The 26,603-nt window shown below is 30.9% G+C and overlaps 1 protein-coding gene across 7 annotated transcripts in view; it reads left to right on the top strand.

The window, feature by feature from the left end:
- Positions 1-26,603, top strand: part of LOC134695177 (dual specificity calcium/calmodulin-dependent 3',5'-cyclic nucleotide phosphodiesterase 1A-like) — a 323,999-nt gene that overhangs the window by 278,164 nt on the left and 19,232 nt on the right. For 6 of the 7 annotated variants that reach the window (XM_063556388.1, XM_063556387.1, XM_063556384.1 and 3 more), the window contains 4 exons: positions 13,101-13,166; positions 19,185-19,359; positions 20,245-20,358; positions 22,870-22,899. In XM_063556388.1, the coding sequence (XP_063412458.1) occupies positions 13,101-13,166; positions 19,185-19,359; positions 20,245-20,358; positions 22,870-22,899 (385 nt within the window). The remainder of the gene's footprint in view (positions 1-13,100; positions 13,167-19,184; positions 19,360-20,244; positions 20,359-22,869; positions 22,900-26,603) is intronic. The other variant, XM_063556385.1, reaches the window with a different exon arrangement.

Genomic DNA, 26,603 nt, shown 5'->3' with positions numbered 1-26,603 from the left:
TTCCAGCGGAAAACAGAGTTTTATTACCACCTAGTCAGTGAAACAAAAGATAAACAAATTATTTATTTTTTCTGTAATTGAACTCAATGATACGTTATGTTAATCAAAAAGACGGGATAGTTGTCAATCTGTTTAAAATTTCCACAGATTAATCCGTTGAAAGGATCCCTGTGAAGGAATTTAAAGGTGTCTTTCCGAACATAAATTTATCGCAAGCATCATATACCTTGTTCAATAGTAAGTCAAATTATCATGAGAATTTCCTTATATGCTACATAATTAAATAGATTTAAGCTCTCCATGGACATTCTATAAGCTTATCCTGTTAATAAAGACTGTTGCATTTTTTTCAATTGCATTAAGTCATTTTTGAATGGACAACAACATTAATGAATTGTTGAATTGATATTGGATTTTTGTCACATCAAGTTTCTAAATCAGTTATATATTATTTACGATGGACAAAGATATTCATTTCTTGAAATGTCGTAAGTAGAAAATTATTTATTTAATTTATATCAACATCTTTGTACGTAGAATTTTAACTCCATGAAAATCTTTTTCTAAGATTATTATTACAATCTATACGGTAGATCTATTTTTTACAAAATATAGATCTAGGATAAATATTTGAACAAATAAAAATTAGAAATACATTTTTTACCATTGTGTCGTTCAGAAACCAGCTGTTGAAATTGATCACACTGAAAAATTTGTTGAAAAAAGGTTAGACATTGTGTGTCGTGTATGTAGTGGAATGTTGTGGAAAAATTAAGTACAATTTTATTTTAGAATCAAGTATACATGTAACAAGTTTCCCCTGAAAAACTTACGTCTTCAGTTTTAAACAAACTTGATAGAATTTCTTATGATCTCAATTATTGTTTCAAACTTTTTATGCATTTCCTTGAAATCTGATTTAAAAGCAAATACAGAAGATTTTAAAGTGAGTTTAAGTCTCAAAGTGTCTGTTGTCATGGTAATTTTTGTTCTCAAAATAATTTCTGTTGTCATGGTGAATTTGGTTCTCAAAATGTCATGTTGTCATAGTAAATTCAGTTTTCTCTCTGAGCTTATGCATTGTTTTGCTCCTGGGTTTAAAAGTCTTCTTCCTAAAAGTTTTTTTGTATGTCCTTATAGTTTATCAGTAACTCTGGGTTAATAATTGGCAAAAAGGGGAAGAAGGTCTTGATCGTTATATAAATTAAAGTTATTCAACTGATTGAATGGATTTTATGCCCTATCAGCACAGAAATGGCTACTCTTTTTTGTAACCTTTATAATGCGTCTTTAATGTGCATGAATTAATATATAGTCTCAATCTTCATGGTCAAAACTTGCCCAATGAATCATTGCTCAGGCAACCAACTTAGTGTACCCATGGGGAATCTTCGCTTCCCTCCAAGTTACTCACTGCATGGGCACTTCTAAATTTTTCAAAACTATATATTATCATTATCTGATAAATTTCTTAATCTTTATATTACTAGGATTTCAGCGTTCCCGATATCCCGTGAGATTAATCCAAAAAAGTGCTGTAGAACCACAACATTTATAAGCTAGTAAACTGTTCTATATGCAAAATTATAAGTTGAAATAGAAAAGTTTATTTTAGGTAGATTATGCATTCTGCAACACGTCTTTTTTACATAAAAGATTTAAGGCAATGATTATGTTTTATACAAAGAAAAAGATTATTCCACTGAAAAGATGGCATATGACAATGATATAATGCAGGCGCGGATCCAGAGGGGGGTTCCAGGGTTGGAACCTCCCCTTTTTTGGATGATCAATGCATTTGAATGGGGACATATAATTGAACCCCCCCCCCCCCTCTTTGTCCTGGGTAAGAAGCCCCTCTTTTTAAAATGGCTGGATCCGCCCCTGTAATGTCAACAACTGTACTGGGGGAAAATGTCTAAAGTCTGTTGGCCTGTAATGTAAAAGACATACTTATATATAATTGTAAAAGAAAGAAGCCCCTCTTTTTAAAATGGCTGGATCCGCCCCTGTAATGTCAACAACTGTACTGGGGGAAAATGTCTAAAGTCTGTTGGCCTGTAATGTAAAAGACATACTTATATATAATTGTAAAAGAAAACAAATATTGACATCTTCAAGCAGACATCACGTTAAATGAAGCCACATTTATATTATATATAGCCTTTATACATCTTTCTTGTAAAGTATAAGTGGAAGAAGGATTAAGCTAAGGCCTTTTCACTCATTTTGTATAGATGTAACATTACACTAAAGAAATATAATTCAATTAAACTAATCAATATTTTGTTGATTTGAAGATGTTCTATATCTACCAATATAGCAGAAATGGAACGGATAACTTATGGCTGCTTTTCATTAAAAAAAACAAGATGGATGACGTCCGTTTTATTGAAATGAAAAGCTTATTTGAATATGCAGCTATATCTCTATACATTTGAGCAATTCAAAGTCAAAAGATTTTAATTAAAGTTTTTCATTTTTATTATTTGAAGAACAGTCAATAGTTCTAAGTTAATTGAAATTTTAAGATGGTTCACCATTAGTTTAAAAGTAGCATATTGTTTTCTTTTATTAAAAAAAGCCGTGATTGTTTGATTGAAGCTTCCGTCTAAGTTCTTGAGATTAAGATATTTGAATGGATATCCCTTTTGTAATCTTTCTTTTCGTCACAATATATTTAGATATTTGAATGGATATCCTCTTCGCCATCCTTCTTTTCGTCACAATATATTTAGATATTTGAATGGATATCCTCTTCGCCATCCTTCTTTTCGTCACAATATATTAACTTCACTGATTGAGGACATTGATTCAATTGTCTATAGTGCAAATTATCAATGTCTTTCATGTAAACAAAATTCTTCAAAAGTAAGAGTGATTGAGTTCAGTTTTTTTTTAAAGATCCAGCAGAAGAACACTTAAGTAAGAGTTACCTCCCTTAAAAGAGAACATGCATGGAAGGTAGAAAGGGTATTTAGTTCACCTTAAAATTACCCTGATAGGATGAATGTTGAATGATTTTAGCAAGGAGTTCCTTTGGTTTTTAAAGCTTTGGCAGAAGACCTTTTCAAAAATAATCTGTCATCAAAAACTTCCCTCATGTAAGATTTAAGTTGGGATCAAAGTAAAATATAAAAATTAAGGAAGATTGTCTACTTTCCAAAGAATGTGATAAATATACCTTAAAAAGAAAAATTGAGGTAATTTTTTATAGGAGAAAGAGTTGAAGTTAGTACTTTAAGATAATATAATGATTATATTGACACTATGGTTCAAGAAATAAGGTGAATTTTTGGCTTTTTGTACATGTGTTGTTTGGTTCCTGATCAAGCTGTACATCAGGGGCCTCGGTGGCCGAATGATCTAAGTAGTCACTTACTGTAATCACAAGCCAGTCAACACTGAGTTGTGAGTTTGAACCCTTCTCGGGAGGGTCCACTCGACTCCAATCCTAATTGACTAGAATTGTCAGTTTTTCTATCCAAGGTCGGTGGTTTTCTCAGGGCACTCTGCTTCCTCCGCCAATAAAAACTGGCTGCCATGAAATAGCCTAAATGCCATGCTTAAAAGGGTTGTTAAAACACAAAAAATATAAAAATGAATAAAGCTGTTTATTGCCTTTTTATTTGCGTATGAAGAATCTATGATCCTGCATTATATTTGTTTCTGTTTTTGCAGTACAAATAGTAAATTTATGGTAATTGGTAATAATCGAATAACAGCGAAAATGGAATTAGCATCATAAAAGACAAATTTATATTAAAAGAAGTCAATTAAATGAGATTATCAATTTGAATATTTAGCTAGTTTTATCATTGATTTGAGAATTAACGAAAACAAATTCAATTCAATGTTTTCTTCTTCATTTTAAAAGCTGAAATATGTTTGGTTATATAATGTAATAGTTTTTGAAAGAGATCCACGCTCTATTTTAATTGGTAGTGACTGACTATAAATAGGCTATGAAGATTCTAGAGGGTTAAATAGATATAAGAAGATGTGGTATGAGTGCTAATGAGACAACTCTCCATCCTACTTCACCTTTATACTGTCAAGGTATGGTCTTTAGCACAGAGCATTAGCTCAAACAGAACAGCATTTGCTATAACTTAGCCTGACAGGCACCAAAAATTATGAGCGAAAAACCATTCAAACAGTGGAAATCAAAGGTCGCATCTATATGAAAAGGAGATTTGGAGACTCATGCTTAACAGGCTTTAAAGATTCTAGAGGGTTTATATATAACCATGCATGCAGAAAATGATTTCAATAAATCTTTATGCAAACAAACATAAAATAGTGATTGAATGATTATGCGATTTCATTACGCAGAACAAACTTACGAAAGGCCAAGTTACTAAAAGTCATTGAAGATTATCGTAATTTTTTTTGAACAACAGATGGTGGTGATAGGTAGGGAAATTGATATTTTTAAAATGTACAAAATTATCGATAAAAATGGATTCTTAATTGATTCTTTTATGGGATAATGAAATCAGGTTTGTAAAACTATGATTTAATCAAATATTAGGTTTTCAGGTACAATTATTTACCATTGAAATACAAATAACAAATTTGATTGGTTGAATGTCAAATTTTGAGTGGTAAAATCAACATTTTATGTACTTAAAATTCATGTTTGATTTAATTTTAGAGATGGTCCTTGCTTCAAATCATTACTACTGGTACTTGTCAAGAGTGATTAGCTTAATTCATTTGATAGAGGGTGCCTTTAAGTGTCTTAGTTAATAGTTCTACCATTGTAATCACTCAGTAAGCCAGTTAGTACTGAGGTTGTGAGTTTGAACCCCACTCATGTGGGTGCACTCAACTCCAATCTTCATTGACTATAGAATTGTCAGTTTTCCTATTGAAAGTCGGTGGTTTTCTCGGAGCAATCTGGCTTCCTCCCCAAATAAAAACTGGCTGCAACAAAAAAGCCCAAAAGTGGCGTTAAAAAGCAAATAATTTAAAATTAACATTTGATAGAAATTGGTTTGGGGAAAATGTCAAGCAGCAACAACCCAACAACACAAAAAAAAGCAACATAAAACATCTGCAGATCAACATAATCAGTTTTAAAATGTGTACACCTTCAATAAGTTGGTTGAGTTTGCTTTGAACCAGAACAGCATAATTTGAATCCTGTCAATGTAAATATGGCTAATGGCAGATCTTTCTACCTATAAAATACTTTCAGCAATTTGAATTGTTCATATCTGTTGACGTGAGCTCCTTTTAGATTTTACTTCAATACCAAGATATGGGATTTTATTCATAAAAAAGCCTTAAAGGGGTCGTTTTTTTTAACAAAAATTCAAAAGGGCTTTGTAAAACTTGGTTAAACACAACATAAATATACAGATATAACATGCTTTGAGTATTTTCATGAAACTTTGTTGACTGGTTTATATATCTATTAAAATAACCTTCCTTTTGGGTTTTTCTAATATAAATTTCTGATATAACATTGAGGATTTATAGAACTTTATTCTTTGCGATAAAGTGACATTATATATTGTATCATGTGATCTTGGTGCAGTTTTTTATTACACTTTAAGGATTATGGGTTACCTCCCCTTCTGTCTTAGTTTAATTGTTAGATCCATGAAAAGTATTGGCAATTGACAATCCATTTATTATTTTATAGTTTTAAAACATTATCCACTCAAATAAAACTAATAATAAAATTTATAAATGCATAAAAAAAAGTAAAGAATGTATATTGATTGTTTTTATTTAATAAAAAACACAAATATAAAATTTAAAATGCTGCATTGACATATAGATTTTATGCTAGTAATGATTATTTTTCTCCTTTTATTCATGAATATTCAATTGATAATGTTTGATTAAATCAATTTTGTAGAAAGAAATTAAATAAAAGTACAGAATTTTAGTTTGCTTCTTTTTTTTCCACCAGAAGGCCATTTTACATTGTCATTATTAACATATAATGTTTCATGTTACTAAAGGTTGATATTCAAGGGCGTATAACTCTTGATATCAAGCAGGATAATAGGCAAATTAACTACCAAAAATTGCAACAGAACCCAGGCACACCTGTTTACAAAGGTGTTTTTAAGTGAGGAAATTCCTGGAGCAAAATATAAGGGAGATAACCTTTAAAATCTGGTACTTAATCATTTTTGCAAAAAAAATACCAAGAAAATATTCTGCCAAAAAACAATTTTAAAAAGCCTGTAAAGATTTAAATCATCTAGAATTGCAAAGTGTTTAAATGGCAAAAAAGCAATTTTGAAAGATTATAATTTGTCTCAGTTTTCCTTAGCAAATATCTTGATTCGTAATTAATACATTTTTCTTCCTTTTGTACAGAATCGTTTTATATATCTGACAGATTTAGGGACGTATCAGTTTCAAAACAGGAAGTTCAAATGACTGCTGATAAATCTTTTTGGCGAAGAAAATAGCGTATATTGGTTGTGTTATTTTTAATTAGGCTTTTCTTTCAAATATTATGAAATTTTCATTTGAAAAATAGTGAAATAGATTGACACGTAAGACAATACATTTATTCTAGGAACTTTTTTAAGGTCAATCAATGTCTTTTTGCCATTTTTTTGTTGTTGCTCAATTAATTAGTAGATTAAGTTTAAATATAATTAAACAAAATTAGCTGATGACATGAATTGCAGAATCAGCATTTTCTTGATCATGCAGTCTTGAAATAAATCATCAAAAGAAACATCAGGACAATGGCTTTTTTTAGATTAATCAGAAAGGTTTGGATAAATTAGTAAATTGGATTCTTCTTGTGACAAAACTCAGTGCAAATGCTTTTAATTAAATGGAACAACAAAATGCAGAAAAGAAACTAAACACAAAATTACTAGAAAATGACAAAAAATGACACTTATTCTTTTACTCACTCAAAGTACTTGACCTTCTAATATGAAAGAGTGATCGCTGACTATGGAGTATGAATTTTGCTCATTGTTGAAGAATGTATGGTCACTGATAGTTGTTAAAATCTATTCCTTTTGTTCTCTGATGGAGAGGTAACGTCTCATACTAGTATTTATACCACATCTTCTTATTTTACACATCCTACACTTGAAGTATTTAGTAGCTGTACTTCCAAGTAGATTTTATACAGCAATGGTGAATTTCTGTATATTTAGTACGTTCTACTAAAATAACAGATCATGTACATCATTGGGAGTTTCAGATTTTTAAAGAATTAAGTGGATAGAACTTACTTGAGGTGTTTTTTTTCATGACATGCAAATTCCAAAATACTGTTGGTCTAATAGAATCATTCATGTCCCTTCTTTTTGGGGGAAATTTTTATTTGTTTAATTGATGTGAGGAAAAAGTTAAAAAAAAAAAAAAAGGAAAAAAAAAGAAAAGAAAAAAACAGGAGAGGGACAATTATAAGTCTATATTTCATGTGAGATTCCTTAAGTTACAGGCCCCTTTCTACAAGTTTTGTTTTTTTACTCCAAAATGACAGAAAAAATTGATATGCAATTACAAATGCAAAACTGCACATGGTACAATGCATGCGGCTTTTGATGTAGCAATAATACATAAAACTTTAGATGTTTTATGATGATCTTCTGCACAAGTTTATCAAATGAGTTTTAAAGTGTATGTGCTATAAATAATAATTTGTCCTTCTGTAGCAGATGTTACGAAGGGACACAATAAAACAGCAAGGCATTGTGTGATCGCTATGTTTATATGTTGTTGTTTAAAGTACCGCCGTTTTAAATATAAAGGTAAATAATTCTAGTACTTATTGACATTTTAGAGGAATTGTTTACTTTTTGTAAAAGTATTTACAGTATCATAGTCACTTATAACTCACAGATATAACCACAGTTTCATATATAAGAACTTTAATAATTTGGTGTTTTATAGAATGCCATCAAGTATTTTTGAGAAGAAAAAAATATCGCTCTTTCAATTTAATGATTTAAATGGAATTAAAGAATACTGTGATATTCCTTTATTTGATGGATTGAGAAACAATTGTATTTTTGTTGATAATCTATTTCATGGTTTTTGAAAAGTGTGCTTTTTTCTGGTTCATTAAATTTTTCAAACTTTTTTTCAGTTAAAATCTTTCAAATTTTACTTTATTTTTCTGTATGAGTAATATTTAAGTTCATGTTAACCAAATGTTCCAATTCCAAAGAATTCAGAATTCAAACAATGTGATAATGGAAACCATTGTCCTCGTATTTTACGCCTTTTCTCATAAACATTTACATCTTTTTGAAAATGCCTGCTTTTTCTAAACAAATATTGATTTTGAAAAACTGTTAAGCGTTATAGATGGGTTGGCATTAATGGAACCATAAATGGCGCAGAACCATATAAATTGATTCCGCAGAAAAGCTTTACCTGCTGTAAATGGCATCAAACAAAATTAACGAAATCTCATTTAAGTCTCCTGTAGAGACCTGAGCTATTCATGCTTCCAAATTGTATGTTTGAAATGAAATTGAAAATGTTATATGCACATAATTATAGATTTTGCAAGGATAAGAAATCTAATTGAGTGTATGCAGTCCGGAAAATTAAAGAGTTGGGGATGCATAAAAGAGATGAAAGACAATATTTTTCTTTTTAGTCAAAAGTTTGCTCTGTTTTTCTTATCAATATTAAATTAATGGAATGCTAAGAAACTGAGTGTGGGTTTTTGTCTTAAGATTTGGCGTACTTTGTAATTTGGTTTATCTACAACTTCGGAAACCTCGCCTCTCAAGAAACCTACAAAGTTTGGATAAAAATCTCCAACGGATGTGAAGTGTAACATCTTATCTTTTTACTCTCTTGCTATCATTGATTTTAAGAGGTTTCCCATAGCAAGTCATAGGGGTTTGCATTTTCATAAATTTACTTTTCTCCTGTTTTTACTTAGCTCCATAAAAAAAACAATATCAACAAAGAGTGATAAAAATTTGCAGTTTTCAATTTTTGTTTTTGATTGAAGTTTTTTAGAAAAATTAAGTTCTTACATTTCTTTTCTCAAACCATTCAATGATTGGTCAAATTTTTCTCAAGACAGGAAATTGATTTGCATATTTTTCATATTTTATATATTATATTGACTTATTATAATAAAGTCACATGACTTTAATAAAATGAACAAGTGATAGCATCAGATTGTCTGCCTGAATGAGTCTTACAATTAGATTTTTACAAAATTCAGGATTAAATTGTTTTGATGAGTATATTGTCACTTCCAGAATAAGTTTGTTATCCAAGATGGCCACCATGGAAAAGATACATTTACTGATTAAACAAAATACAAATTTTAGAAATGTATAATGCTGCTGGTTTTGATGATTTTTACTCTTGGAAAGTCTTGTTCATGTATATATTCAAGGAAATTACCAAGAAAGTGCTGTTGTATGAGATTAATTTTGCTTAAAAATATATTTTTCAGGTTAGAAATCTGAAAAGAAATTTTCTTTCAAACTTTTCAAGCAATATTATTATACAGCATTTTTCAATCATATATGCAGTTAAAACATTTATAAAAAATTTATGTGAAAAGAACCTTCCAGAATAACCTTTAATTCTCTCCACGCCATAAGTCACATACAGCCTCCACGATGAAAAGAACCATGCATCTTATCTCAATTAACAAATCTCCACATAGGCAAATTTTCCTCTCATGGTGATATACGTCTTTAAACGATCCTTTAGCGCATTATCTAAATATGGCCTAACAAAAGATGGCCGATAGATCAGCTTCCTTCGTAATTAGCTACATTGATTTCCAGACATACAGTCGAAGGCTTGGTTCAGATTTATAGAAAAACCTCGGCTCAGCCTAATTAACTTTATTATACTAATTTACTCCTCTATAAGTAAGACAATATATTTTGCATTATTAATGATCATCTTGTTGGCTTAGTGGAGGAATGACGATTTTTAATGGCGATGACCAAATAATTAAAGAAAATGAAATAGATCACTAGTAATGCGATATGATTTCAGGGGATTAGATGAAAATTAGGAAAAGGAAATTTGTAAAGTAAAAGGATTTTCTTTTAAATAGGTCAAAGGTTTTTTCATTAAAAGAAATGTTTCACTCTAAAAGTGTCTCCAAAAATAAAATACTGTTTAAAACTGAGTTTAACCGCTGCAGTGACATTATAAAAAAATATAAACAGCTGCTTGGGAAATGATGTATAAGTTGGCAAAGAATTAAAGAAAATGGACATACATGTACTTGAATTCCTCTTGAGTCTTTAACAGGTTTTTTTACTAGTTTGAAAAATTCCAATAGGGAACATATATTTCAGTATTGTATACTAATAATAAACCAATTTTCAAGATGTTTTGGCCATTGGCCTTTTTCTGTTTCTTTATTTTTTTCTTCACTTCATCATTATTAGTGCATTGTGATAACCAAAATCAGTAACCAAAATCCTAAATTTTAGCTCAATTCTAAAAGTCATAACAGCCACAAATAATGTTGTTTACTTTAAATCAATTCATTTGTGGTATATATACGATAGAATTGGACAGAATACATAATTTACGTCTTAAAAATCGAGAAAATTGATCTTTTTATAAATCCCATCAGCGAAATAGAGTTTCAAACAAACAAATTGATACATGGTTTTTCTTTTCTATGGAAAATGATTGAGCTGTTTTGGAAAAGATTTAAAAAAAAACAATTTTTCTTTGCTGAAAATGATTTCTCTGAGTGATTCCTATAATATTTGATATTCTTGCTTGTTAGAAATGTTTTATTCTAAATTTTTATTTTTTCTGTCACTTTGGAAATGGTTTGATTTGTAATATTAAACGTTTGATAAATCTCTGTTTAATATCATCTTGATCACTATTAATCCTGGTAAAAAAAATGTTTTAAGTCATTATTTATCGTAGGAATATACCAATGTATATGATTCTATACACTTGATAGAACAAGTTTATTCTAAATCAGAGAAGTGTTTAAAAGCATATAGATTTTACATGCAAATTCTTCCATATTAATGAAAAAAATATCACTATGCATCACCAGGGATTTACCGATTTATGTTGGCGATCTTCTGAATAGAAAAGGTTCATTTTGATTGAAGGAAATTCTGTCATGTTATAGAATTTACAAGATAATAGCATAAAATGGTTATTTAGCCTCCTGTCGTCTGCTTATATATCCCTTGTCTGCTGAACGTTTTAATCCTGTTGATGTCATAAACAGAATCAATGCCTTAGAATGACTTAGAATAGATGACAGGGATTTCAGCTTAATTCAAAGTAGTGGAATGACAAAAGAATAGCAAGACAACATAAAAAAGCAAAGGCCAGGAAAACATAGTTTTTGTTTCAGATGCAAAAGTATCATACTATTTAGGATTTGGCTCATTGTTAAAACATTTGGGGTTATATCTGAACAGAAAAATTCCAAAAAAATATTTAGTTGGACATTATGTGACCAATGAAGGAGTGATGACTCAATTTTTACTTTTCAAGGCTTCAAGACAACTGCATCTGGACTAGACAGTGACCTATAATTGCTTAAAATTTACTCCTTTGGACTATTGCATATTAAAGTATGCATGGCTGGTTTTGTCCTAACTTTCTGTCTTCTCTTTGTTGTGCCATGCAAACTCCTTTTGTTTGTCAGATCTTCTTGAAATGAAAATTATCATTAAAGATTCTTTCATTAATTCATACCACAAAAATATGGCTTTGGGATACACTTCATCTAGATCTGGTCAACTCACTGATAATACTTGACACCAAAACATTTTACAGCCAAGTAGGAAAAACTTCCCTCCTTTTAGAGTTGACTAATCCACCATATAACCAGTCTATTTGTCTGTATGACTAGGCTACTTCAAAAGGGGGGTAGTTTACCTTACTTGATAATGATTTCAGGGTTTAACGACACCTAGCAAGCATTATAAGCTAACCAAAGATATTACCTTTACCTACACACTCAATGTAATCGGCTGTAAAGTCAATTTGAACCAAATGTTTGTGAGTCCAAAAAAAATGGTATAAATAGGAATAGTCATTATAGAATTTACAAAGTATAGATTGTCAATTAGTAAATGGGTGAAAATGATGAAATTGCAAAGTCGGCTGCTTCAACATTTATTTCTTAACATGTCATTTAACTCTGCCGAAGTTAGAAATTGAATAAAAAAAATCTAAATAAATGTAACAGATTTCATCTACATAAGAGAAAGTGGTAATGACGCGTTGTAACAATATATATATATGTGGTAATTCCAGAGCTATGACTTCTCGGCAGTAGAGTTACATTTCAATTTTAAACCTGATCATTAGTTTGTCTAATGAAGCTGTGATTGTCAGACAGACCTTACAGATTTTCCCATTTAAATTGTCTCGTCCTTAGAGAAATTATTGAGAAGTTAGAAGATTGAACTTGGAGATGTACTTTTTGAATTAGCTAATGTGATACTTGCTCTACGTGACGCCATATTGGCAAAACACAACTTGTAAATTCAGAAATTATTTCAAGCTTTTTTTTCTGCTATTTGTGAAAAATGGACAAAAATGTGAGATTATTACTATTTAAGGAGAAACTGGAGACAGATAACAGAATTTATTTTTGCGATAAATTACTCACCTTTAATTTTTTTTTTTCGCATCAATATAAACCTTGCAATAATTTCTGTATTTACAATTTTCTTAAAATTTCTTTATGTAACAGGTTGTCTCCCTTATCAGTAGATTTTAGAACACTTCAATGGTAGAATTGAAATTGTAGCATACAGTGAATTTTATTTGTAAAAGAGTTGAAATTGAAATTTTATTTTGTCTCTTTGTTTTTCTTAATCGTGCTTATAACTTGTAATGAGTCAATTACAAGTAATGGTTGAGCTCAGTTTATCATGGTTATGAATATGTGGGCATATGAAAGTGTTTAAAAAACTTTACCGTGTTGTCAACAAGAAGGGAACAATTTTTTTAGTACTGAAAGATGAGATAAACAATTTCTTTACAAAGACATTTTGCAAAGATAAAGTTTAGTATCATTAATGTTTTATAATTATTATTACTTTATTTATGCTTTATATAAAAATAAACTTTTTACTTACAATATGCTGACCAGAATGTTTTCTTCTTTTTAGTGGCCAATCCGCCTGACAGAGCAAAAGATGACAGTACAGTTGGATCTAAAAATGGCCAGTTATCACGTTAGTATTATTCTATATCTAAACAAATTTTTTCACCAAAATTAAAAAAAATTAAGGAAATATATTTACTTAGAGTGGGGTGCTCATTTTCGCCATATCTTTCCATGTTTCAGTTTAAAAAAAAAATCATAATTGTTAATAAAATATAATTTACCGGCATATTTCTTCCACATTAAGCCATCCTTTGAAGTTTTTACTCCTCAAAATCATAAAACGGCAAAATTGTGTCCACGGCCAATATGGGCACCCCACTCTAGACAATTTGACAAAATTGTAAAAAATTCAAAAATCATGAAGCACACGCTTTATAGATGAAATTTCATCAGATATATAACAGTTTGACAAACACAAATTTTTTTTAAATTTCCTCAATGTTAGAATGTCATTAAAACATTATTCTGTTTTTCAAAGAGTTATCTCCCTGTACTGTTTGTAATGTACCCCTTTATATAACAAATGTACAGAAAAGTTGCTTGAGACATTGATTTTGCCAAAACTTCAGGATCAACTCACTGATATTATTTTACTACTTTTAAGTAAATTCAAAACCACAGTCACAGTGAAACATCCCTATTTTAGCCAGAGACCTTAATGACATAAAAGGTTATTGCAACTATAGGTCAACTTACAGTTTATAAAATTAAATCATTTATTTAACATTTACTCTGTATTATAAAATTTTCCAATTTTGACACAGTATTCTATGGCCTACTTGTAATTGACCATTTTCCGAAGAAAGAACAAATTTGTAATCATTTAGCATCATGATATTTTCTAGAATTTCAGATTTTAAGAAAGTGCCATTAATGAATGCTGATATATTGCAAAATATCCTGATGAATAATAAATCTCTCTTTTCACAATAGATTAACCATAAAATTCTCTCAAAGCACACCATCTTGTATTTATTTGTCTATAATGGACCAAGATATTGATAAAAATGTCAGTGAATTATGTAATTAACAAAAATTTACTGCCAAGTTCATGTGAAGGTCATATTTTTAAAGGTCAATTTCTTGGTTTTTATGATAAAACATTTATAGATGACATGTCAATTTTCGGTTAACAGCCAAAACCAATTAAGCTTCATTGCTAAGAAACTGCTGTTCTATGGTATGTTTTGGCGTAGATAAACTGTTGATATCTTAATTTGCAAGTGACGAATGAGTTAACATAAACAACTAATGATAAGGCATTTTTAAACTTTCATGAAATGTGACAAAAAAATCTTATTTCATTTTCCTGCCAACAATTTTTGGAAAATAAGAATGACCTTGTCCATTATTCTTGCATACCCTCTGACCTTGAATCTAATTCAATATTGTGATAATTAAGACAACTCTGAAATAAAGAGATGAATTTTGATTGAAGGATAACTCAATTTTAGGTGGTATAATTCCATACCCGTAGCCAGGGGGGGTTCAGGGGGTTCGGACGAACCCCCCCTTGAAAACAAATAAGCACTGTTAAAGTCAATGTTCTGTTGGAATTGTGACTGTTAAAGTCGAGTTTGTGAGTCAAACAAACCCCCCTTTTGAAATTCCTGGCTACGGGCCTGAATTCTCATCATTATCATCATCATAAATTGACAATATAAATACCAAACACAAAGAATAAACCAGATACAGAGGCTTTTATTTTTGTTTACCAGAATTGTGCCTTTAATTGTCTATAAAAGACTACCCAAATAAAAAAATTGGAAGAGCATTTAGAAATCTTAGAGGGGCAACATGCATATATAATATTGAGTATTTAGACAATGTACATTGGACAACTCTAAATCACCCACTCACTGAGTCCAACAGAAAAATTACAAAATTGATGTTCAATTTATTCATTTAAAATTAAATCTTTATCCTACCAGATTTGATATAAATAAATGAATTAAAAACGATTTCGTATTTCTATAGTTTGGGGAGAGCATGAACATTTGAGTTTTTGGTCAATTATACATCATCATTATCAAATCAGATAGTATTAAAATTTAGATTTAGATGACCTATCTAAAATACCTTTATAAAGACAATAAAATATGTTTAAATTAATATTAAACATTTTCCTATTATCTACAAAAGAAACTAATGAGTCTTTTATAGATGAAAGGCATATTTTGGGTACAAAAGCTCACAACATTTATAATGCAAATAGATATAAGTAAACAGTAGTATAAGTGCCAATGAGACAACTCTCCATCCAAGTCACAGTTTGTAAAAGAAAACCATTATTAGTTCAAAGTATCAGGTCTTCAACATGGAGCCAAAAGCAAGCTATAAAGGCCCCCAAAAACATCTAGTATAAAACCATTCATATAATTTTGGGTATAATTTGTCCATTTGTCCCTCAGTCTGTCCCGCTTCAGGTTCAAGTTTTAAGTCGAGGTAAGATTTTGATAAAGTTGAATTCCAATCAACTTCAAACTTAGGTAACACATATGTTCCCTATGATATGATCTTCCTTATATTTTAATGCCAAACTGGAGTTCTATCCCACTCTCAGGGTCTAATGCACATAGAAAATGATAGTGCAAGTTGGGCATCCATGTACTATATGGAGGGTTTCATTGGGGTCTAAGCGTGATGTGGGATTGCCAATTTTTTTGTAAGCGACTGACATGTGAAAGTCAAATTATTGTGACGTGAAAACAGGAAATGAGGTCTTGCGGAACCCGGGAAATGACAAAAAAATGAGAATTGCTTACGCACATAGTGTAAGCGGGATACAGGAATATGACAAAACAATAAGTGGGACCTGGGATCGGAACCCCCCAATGAAACCCCCTATATATACACATTCTTGTTCAATTTATTCTGCATCTTTGCCAATTATTTTCTTATTTATAAACCCCATCCCTACCCTCATGTGCTAGGTAATAAGAAAATCTGGAATGAATTTTGGTACTGTTTTTCAATTATTGCAACAAAGGCTGCTTGTTTTTAATTTTCTAAATGCCAAGGGACACATTTTGTCAAGGTCTTATATGGAGTATTCTGTTAAAGATAATACAAGCTTAAAAGAATTATATTAGTATAGATATCATAAAATTCAAATGTGCTGATTATCTGAAATTACTTTTGGTTCTTTTTTTCATTGATTGCTGCAAATGCCTGCCTGATTTTATTTTTCTAAAAAATATTGATTTCATTTTTCTATAAAAAAAACACCAGGGGGACACATATAGTTATGAAATTTTTGTAGCAAAAAAGCAAAATAGATATAGATATATATACCATAAATTCAGAAATTATTGTGAGGTTTTTATTATTGCGAAAAATGCAACAGAGTTGTAAACGCAATAATTTAGACTTGCATTTTGAAATATTTTATATGAATTAAACACGATTTTTCTCAAAACTCATAAAAATTAAAAATCACATTAAAGTCTAAAATAACAAAATCAAAATAGTAAATGCACGCCATAATTCATAATTTTTGAATTTACAGTAGTAAATGTAAATGTTATAGGGTTCAAATGTCTTGATATCACACAACTACAAATTTGCCATTTATAATAAAGAAAAATTAATTAACAACAACACATTGATATCTTCAATCTGGATGGTATACCATTTAAGAATTGAATGCTTCTTTTTGTAAATTTATTGGGTGGTAAAAGCGTTGACCGAAGTACATTTTGTATGAAGCGCGGAAGCGCTTCATTCTAAAAATGTACGCACGGTCAACGCTTTTACAACCCTATAAAGTTTCAAAAAGAAGTATTCAATACTTATAATTACATTTTTTTAGCTTAAATCATGAAAACACGATTTTTATCCAGTTTTATTTAATTCACCTGTGCACTTTTTTGTGGGACCTCGTGTCATCATGCATGATAAATGTTATTGTCTGATGCAATTGTCCACGGAATAACATGTTAGCCAATCAGGAATAACGTATTATAATGAAACTTACATCTAATGTAATTATATAGATATACCATCCAGATTGAAGTTTTCTTGTTCAACCCTGGTGTACATCTGTCTTAAGACCATAATTAAATTACTCCACAAACATGTCATGACTAGAAAGATTCATATAAGTGGTTGATGAACTTGGTTTGGATATTTCTCTGATATAAAGAAGAGTATGAACCACCATTTTTGTACTCACTTATAGGTTATGTGTATACATTCGAAATATGAAATTTTGGTAGGATTGCCTAATCGAGACAACTCTGAACCATAGTTTTTGTTGAGCCTGCAATTTTTGTAGCAGAAAGCTGAACAAAGGGATAGTGATCATTCAGTGGCTGCGGCTTTGAGCTAACTTTGTTTAAAAAAGCTTAATATTTAAGATGGTAGATGACCGAGATCCTTCATACTCATAGTTTCCATTTGTCATAGAGTAACTAGTGTCTAGCTTAACCTGCCAAACCAATCGTCAATCCCTTTGTCACTCTGAGGTTGACAAGCTTCCTTCACCTTTAAAAATTCCAACGAGAAAATAGCACTATAGTACTGAAAGTGGTGTTAAAAACCCATCAATCAATGTTTATATACTGTAAACCAACTTATTTTCGTGAGCGATTTATTTTCACGACTTTCACGAGCAGAAAATTAACATGAATATAAGACGTCGTGAATATGTAAAACTTAGATCTTTCCTTATTAAACTATATCCAGATATTAGAAAATCGCGAAATTAAATAACCGCCAAATAATTTACAAACAGTAAAACGCGAAATAAAGTATCCGTGAAAATAAGTAGGTTTACAGTATTTGTTAAAAAAAAGTGTCATTCGTTATCTGAATTTTTCATTCTTGGATGATATTTGATAATTCTTCCCTGATCTATGATGAGATTTCATGGTTTATTCTAACTTGTATGTCTTCTTACAGTTACTACCTATCTTCAATAACTTTACTGTATTTCATCTTATCTGTGAAGTAGTTTGGTTCGTATGTACTTGTCAAGATTTCTTGACGCAAGCCCTTTAAAGAACAAAATCAAACTTCTCATCTTGTCGAAGCGTCAAATCACCTGTCATGAGAAAACATAAACCTTTTGTTGATGTGTCAATCATCGGTTTTAGATTCACTTACAGATAATGTTTCTAACGTAACCTGTCAAACCAATCGTCAATCCCTTTGTCACTCCGCGGTTGAAAACCTGTCCGGCTTGTCAGACCTGTCATTTAACCTCCAAAGCCCATGATAAATAAATCAATCCGAAATTCAGCTGGGAAATTACAGTTCTGTTGCTACAAGGACAAATCAACGATGATAGTGATAAAATTCTCACTTCCAGGGAAAACAAAAGTTTGCAAATTAACTTTTTATTGACGAGGGTTGTCCGTAGATGGTCAATGTCGAAAGATTTATCGAGAGAAAAACAGCTAGCGGAAAACTGTCTATCAAAGAACTAATAGATTTTGAAACGAATTGTTTTTGAAATGGTACAGAGTGGTAATTAAAAACATCAATGAAGAACTGAAAGGACAATTAAAGAAGATAATAAGATTTTATGAAAAAAATGCTCCTAATGTATGAAATGACAAGATTTGGTAATTACGATTGCCAAAGAGATCAGTATCCACAAGAGACCAAAAGACAAGCATGTAAGAAGAAAATGATTATGAGCCTTCAACAATGGATAAAACTCCAATATAACCATTCAAAACTTACATTTTAACTAAAACCAATATGCAAAAACAATTAAGATGGTCAGGCAACCAATGACCACAATTTGTATAACAGGCTCAGATTTGACTTGACATTCACATGAAGAAGGTGATGGAAGTTTAACATGCTTGTGAACACTTTACCCTTCCCATTACTTGGCTTGTGAACACTTTACCCTTCCCATTACTTGGCTTGTGAACACTTTACCCTTCCTATTACTTGGGACACTGATGTTACAGCACAATATGAACAAATTGTAAAAATCACTTAAAAAAGACTTAACTCATCCGATCATCGAAGAATAGAAAAGGACACTGTCATATAGTTATCAATTATAAGGGAAAAGTTTAATATCATGTGGAACAAAATGTTTAATGTGATGTTTTATTTTGTTTTTCAGGCGCTGGTTCACTAACAGTATTACGAAGAACAAGCTCAAAGACCAAAGTAGGCTCCACTAGTAGTAGTCGAACCTCAATAAGTACAGAAAACGATTCCTATGCGAGTGTCGACCTAGGTGTTGATAAACTCCCTCCTACAGATACCCCCGATGCTTCCCATGTTTGCTCAATTAGGTCAGTATTTTTGTGGAAGAAAAGTATGATGGGGGTCTTTTTAGAGGTCGACCTTGTTTCCAGGAGTTTATAACTCTTTAAATGGGTTATGAGTTTGTAAAAGTCGAGTATCATCAATGTATTTTAAGCATTTACCTGAAACAGATTGGAAATAATCCATGTAACCTAGAAGCTTAGAATATTATTTATGAAAATGGTTGACACATGTGTACTTATGATTTTAAGAGTTATCCCCCTTAACCAAGGCCTACCTCCTTAACCTTAAATTTAATAAATTGACATGGTTTAATATTGATAGAAATTGTTCTTTGATGAATATTTTAGTTGTCCTGTAGAATTGTTCACATGTTCTTATTATAAAGACAAGTTAATAGCTACAGCTTTGTGCTAAAGTGACCAGCAAAAGTGAGTCAAAAGCAGTGGCTGATCCAGCCATTTTAAAAAGGGGGGGAGGGGGTTCCCAACCCAAGACAAAGGGGGTTTCCAACTATATGTCCCCATTCAAATGCATTGGTTTGCAAAAAAAAAAGGGGGATTCCAACCCCCAGAAACGCCTCCCCCCTGGAACCGCCAATGAAAAGATAACAAAGAAAAAATCAAACTCATATGCTGAAAAAAAACTTGCGATGCCATTGCAAAAAATTATAAATGACCAAAAGACAAACTACAGTGATGAGTACACAATACAACATGAAAAACTAAGAACTGAGCAACACTTTCATCACCAAATATTAGGGGTGAACTCTGGTGGTCTTGAAGGGACTTATTGATTATCAGTGGATCAGTTGTAGGACCAATTGCCAAAACATCAGGGTTTTTCTTCATTTTTTTCATCTTCTAAAGAATAGAGAAATATAATTTTAAGAACATTTTCTCTTCTTTCAGGTTACGAAATTTAATACGAAGGCTTCAGAAAGAAGATATTTCAAAAGAAGATTTGCAAAGGAATTTAGAATATGCAGCATCTGTGTTAGAAACAGTGTATATAGATGAAACTAGGTAAGATGAGTTGTCTACCATGAGGCTGAAAAGTACTTCCTTTTACTCGTAAATTTTGTACTTTGTGAATTCATTATTATTTATGGTTTACTCATTTCCATGGATTTGTTTCTTTTGTATAGGTGATCCATGAACTTAATCTTCAATGAAGGAAATTCTTTTTTATTTTTGTACCCTGCTTTTGGCAAAATTATAAAATTCTTTTTCAATCCACAAATTTTTTACCCTTTAGGTTAGGGTTAGAGTTTTAGTTGAATACAAAAGAAGTTAGATCAATCTGTACAGCATACTCATCAAGTGGGGGACTATTTTTGAAAATTAGCTTATTCTTGAAAGACAAAATATAAAGAAATTTCATTCAGAATAATTTAAGGATAATGAACAACAAAAAAGAGAAAAACATCTTTGAAATAACATCTGCTTTTGAATTTGTTTTACAATTTATTGGAATCTGAGGTTAATTTATTCGACAACGTAGGCTTCAAAAACATAGTTAATCAGAAATTGCCTGTAAGTGCTGTCATCCAATACACGTTATTCATTTTTGAATTTCTAAGTAATGTGATATGTCACCAAACAGTAAAGTTTCATTGGTTAATACACAGAATGAGGGAAAAGCAAAAGGAATTCCAAAAAACAGTAGATCCTGGAATGGGAAAAATTAAAATCTATAGACCATAGTTTACTGCAGAGTAATTTCCAATTAGCCAGGATGGTTTTTCCACATTTTGATTTTTTAGTAGAAGATTTCAGGGCACATTAAATCACTCCTCCTATGCTACTTTAAATTTACTTATTGTGAAAATTACTTTAGTATATGTGTGTTAATGCAAGTAAATTAATGTACTTAGATGTTTATGAAATCTATAGTGTAGTTATGATAGCTCTATTGAAATAGAGAAAGTATTGAAAATCCGAGTTTGATTTTAAGTTTACGATAAACAGTACCAATATTCTAGGTTTTCAATAAATGGTACATCTATTTTAGGTTGTGTCTTCCTTTAAAAGGGTAAACTTTGAAAAATTAACTGCTTTAAACACTACTAATTTTGCTTTGACACCAGATGACTAATTTCTTGAATTTCTTGAACATTTCTAGGGGCATATTGCCTAAAATTCCAATAAACAAAAAATTTGAAAATCGGGGGGAAATGTGGTTATTAATTTCTTCAGTTTATCTCCCCTTATTTTGAAAAGATGAACTGGAAGAGGTTACAGAATTGAGAATAAAGGGCAAAAAGTGCAGATCATAGGGCAAAGAAAAAGAATAAAAAAGAAGAATACAGCAATGAATAAGCCCCCATCCAGACCCTCAACTATAAGTGTAAATGAAAATTCAAGGTCATGAAAACATTTTCAACTGCAGTTTGTACTTATATATAAAGAATTTCGAGTCTCATAAATATGCATGGAGAGTTCCACAAATTATGTGCAGTCAATATAAACTAGGCAATGAAAGAAAAATTAATCTTCTGGAGTCGTTTTGAATAGATTGATTAAGAATAAGCTGTAAAAGATTGAACTTTCCACTAGAGCATTTTTGACATGGAATTAATGGGCCATCACTCTTCTGAGTGAAATTAAATTTATTAATTCTGAAAGTATTCATGATGGTGAATTTTAATCAGTAATTTTAAAAAAAGTGAATGTCAAGCGTATTACTGCAAGTATGACTTAAATTTTTATTCTATTTGATTTATTTCCTTTCATGAAATATTTTTCTTGTCAACAACAATTAAAGAAATGGCATCATTTAATTTAATTATCATGGCTTAAGTTTCTTTTCGTTATTGCCTTTTAATAGGTTAAACAGCAACATTGTAAGCGATATGTTTGCAGTACTTACAAATTGCAGGCGATTATTTGCTGAGGCGGCAGCTTTTATGTATTGCAGTTATTGAGCATTTTCTTTTAAACTGGCTTCTTTTGGCTGCAAAACCAGTGTTACGAGGCCACCTTGGGTTTGTTTTTGAAATCCTTAAGGTGGCCTCTGTCTGAGCACAGGTTATAAGCTTATCCTTTGTGTAGCCTCAGTGAAGCTTTATAATACAGCACTAAGCTCGTTTCTTTTCTTTTCACAAACTATCATTAATAATTTTACAATAAGATAATCAAGTGCATCTTTCTCATACAATTTACAGTTAGTCTTTTCATAATATAACCAAGAAAGAATTTTGGTGTCATTTTTAAAAAAATTGTAGGTTTAGACATTAAGGTTGTGACTGGTTGTCCCCCTTTGTTTGTACACTAAAAGTTATCTCTGTATTTGAAGTTGTACATGGGGAAACTGAACTTGTCTCCCTTTAAAAGTTGTACATGGGACACTAGTGTTGTCTTCCTTTTTAGATTATGAACTTGGGACACTAAAAAGTTGTCTCCCTTTGTTAAGTTGAATTTTGGACACTAAAAAGTTGTCTCCCTTTTTTAAGTTGAACTTGGGACACTAAACAGTTGTCTCCTTTTTTGTACTTGGGTGAAACACTTTGTCATCAGTATGTGTTTTGATTTCAGTACAAATAAAGATAGGAATGAAACACAAAAGTAAGTCTGACATTGAATGCCGTTTTAATATATGCATATTTTATCATTTATGCACATGTAGATTTAATACACGTCACTTTTCGTTTGCATCCAGTTTACAACGACCTCAGCAGTTTATAATATTATAGTTCAGTTACTAACATGCATTTTGATTTTTGCGATAGAATCATATATTTTCTTCAGTTTTTTCATGTATTGGAATTCATGTTTGTTTTTATTACCAAGGATTGATTACTAGTCATCTTGATTACATTTATCATATTTTAATGTTTTATTGATTTTTTTTATGGATTTTCATTTTTTCAGCTAGTCTCCCAAAACTTTTCAGCTAGACACTTTGAATACCTTTTAGCTAGACTTTAAATTCTTTTTAGCTACCTGCCTTGATCAGAACAGGTATTGATTTAATATAGGTATTTTTGAATACTTTTTCCCATGAAAGAGAAGAAAACATTATGATTTGCATCAATCAAACTTTTGAGATGACCAAGTAATAAAAACATAACAAAATCAATGTGATGACTGGAATATTTGTTAAGTGGGTCTCATTGGTGGGTTCCGATCTCGGATCCCTCTTATTGTTTTGTCAGATTCCCATATCCCGCTTACACCATGTACTTAAGCAATTCTCATTTTTTTGGTCATTTCCCAGGTCCAGCTAGACCTCATATCCCGTTTTCTGGACACAATAATTTGACTTTCACGTGTCAAGCTTACAAAAAATCAGCAATCCTGCGTCACGCTTTGACCCCAATGAGACCCACTGTTAATGGACTTATATATCATGAACATCTAATTAGAGACTAAATTATGATAACTAATTAAGTTATTGAGTTTGCAAGGAAATATTCTAACCTGCAACTTTGATACTGAACTGCAAAGGAACTTTACAGTTGAAATAACTTGTTATCTCACCTTTACAAAAGTTGTCTATCTTTGAAAAAGGTATCATTTATATATATTTACCTAAATAAGAAATATTGTTAAGTTTACCTGTTGATCTTGAGGCCTGAAAAATCAGAAAGAAAACATAAAATGTTTTTTTATGAAATTGGTTCACAAGCTAATGGAAAATACCTTGCAAATAAGGGAAATAACTCTTACAGAATTTTCAACATCAAATAGGGAATACCTTTTGATTATCCTGTTCATCATCGGGAAAGAACATGAATTCTACCCAAAGATGGTCAGAGGCGATTTAGGGGGGTGGAGATGGCAAGGAGGCACTGCCCCCCCCCCCCCAGTTTAGAGAAAAAAAATTGGTTGGTTATATAGGGAGTCACTAAAGTGTGGAGGCATAGGCAGCCAGTGGGCCTTAACTTATGAAAATTTCTAGATCCGCCACTGATGGTGCCCATAATCTAGTGATTCCCACCAATATATATATATATATATAAATTGTATGGACTAGTATGCTAATAGAGTTTATATTGTAGTGAGATTTTTATACTTATTTAACTTGCAGCATGTAATATTTAAAATGGGGTATATATACTATAAACCTTCTAATAATTTTAACAATTAAACTTAAGAATTTGTTTTTTATTCATTGGTTAATGAGCATACTGTACTTAGATTAAAAGGGGGTGGGAATTTAAAAAAAAAAAAAAACTAAATTGGTACTTGTATTATTGTTGAATTGAACAATGTTTCATACGTAAAGAGAAACTTTTCAAAAGAATGATATTGCTAAAGAACTACCATAGAAAAGTATCATAATTTGCTTGAGCCTTTAAATTTTTCAATGTATTTTCAAAAAGTTCTAGATGCATGTAACCAGAATAATTCAGTCCTTATCCCCATAATCAATCTCTCCTACATATGAGGGCCTGAATTCCTATCAGGATAAAAACTCATCACAAATCCTCAATTTTGAGTGGTGCCTGAGTGTAGATTATGTGACAATCAGCAATTAGCTCAATTTTATCATGATAGCTAAATCAAGAGCTAATTTCGAAAGAATAATTGAAGAACATTTTTCATTGTCTATGCATCCAGGCATTTATGAAGTAATTGTAGATCAATGGAATATAATGAGTGAATTATTCGGGTCAACTGGTGCATGCGAACAACAGCCAGATCCTTGCATATTTAATATCCGTGTAGAATTCTTGTGTTTTATAGATTTTAAAAGCATGTAAATGTTATGAAACATTGTTCTTGTCAATTTATTATCAATTGATTTCGGATTGTTTTCTTTAAACCATTATATGATTTATTTATTTTTTTAATGTTAGAATTTTATCAATTCTCAACTTATTTCCTTCGAACTCTAGCTACCAGTAGTACATATATATATATACCATTTAGAGTTACATATGAAAATTTGAAATTTCAGGTATTCCTTATACCATTAAACCATACATTATTATTAAAGCTTCAACCAGTTTTTGAAATGACTAAATCATAAGTAATAAAATGAATATGTCATTTATAATTGTTTTATAATTATCATCGATCTAGAATTATTTCCCTTTTCAGTTTATTCAACTTTCATTTGGGTTAATAAACCTGACTTGTTATCTGCTACAGGATTATATTTGAGACTTCTTTGATCTAGATCTAGAGTTATTTCCCCTTTGATCTAGATCTAGAGTTATTTCCCCTTTGATCTAGAGATAGCGTTATTTCCCCTTTCATTAACTTATTTTTTGGGTTACCACTTATTATCTGCTACATGATTCTATTTGAGATATTTATTATTGACTGCATTTATCCCAACTGACAGTAAGTTGGAAAACCAAATTCATTTTCAAAACAGGAATTAGGTCCTTCAAGATTATATGTTACCTGAATTTTGAGCTACATGTAGGTATAATTCCCGCACTTACATTACCTTCAAGTCTAAGAAAATTATTTAAAGGAAATCCAGGATAATGATAACAAAAAATTGACCATATCTGTGGTTATATAGGACAAAAAGACCTCTGCTTTTCCATTTGATAAAAATCACATGCATTTTAACATTTGCTGAAAAGTATTTTAATGCATATTTAGTTTTTTACCCAGCAATTTATAATTTTCCTTATAGTAATCTTAAAATAGAGAGTGTGTCAATTAATGCATGTATAAACCGCTTGTCAAAGTTGGCAACTTATTTTCAGTTGGAAAATTTGCAAATTTATTTAAAGGTCATTTTCAAATGACTGGAGAAAAAAATATAAACAAATGAAGAAAAAAAAATTGCCAGAGGAATTCAAACGCCCTGTTGATGGATAGGAAAGTTGACAAAGATTAACGAGTCCAATTTATATTTTCAAATTGAAATACAACAGTTCCAACTAGAAACCTAATTCTTGTCAAATGGAATAAAATGCCATACTGTGTATGTTCAGTAATTGGGGATGATTAGTGGATAGGATTTCTGATGATTTATCCTCTGGTTTAGATTTGTTGATTTCCCCGTAGCGGAATCATTAATCGTCATGTGAACATGACGTCAGAGTAGATTTAACATCATCACTAGACTTGTGTCGGCAAAATCAATTGGCATTATCGTCAAAAGCACTTTTCCAATATTCATTAGATATATGAATCTTGTCTATTTATACAGAGTTTTTCCAGGACAATGCCTTAACAGACATAGAACTGATCTGGCACAATTTTATTAATTGTGTTTCAGTAAATAACTCCAAAAAGATGCCATTCAGACGCGATTTGGCAATCAAGAAAATTATATACCGCTGTCAAAGTACACGCTATTA

The sequence above is a fragment of the Mytilus trossulus genome, chromosome 13 (assembly GCF_036588685.1).
Source record: "Mytilus trossulus isolate FHL-02 chromosome 13, PNRI_Mtr1.1.1.hap1, whole genome shotgun sequence".
Taxonomy (NCBI): Eukaryota; Metazoa; Mollusca; class Bivalvia; order Mytilida; family Mytilidae; genus Mytilus; species Mytilus trossulus.
This window is presented reverse-complemented; position numbering and strand designations above follow the sequence as displayed.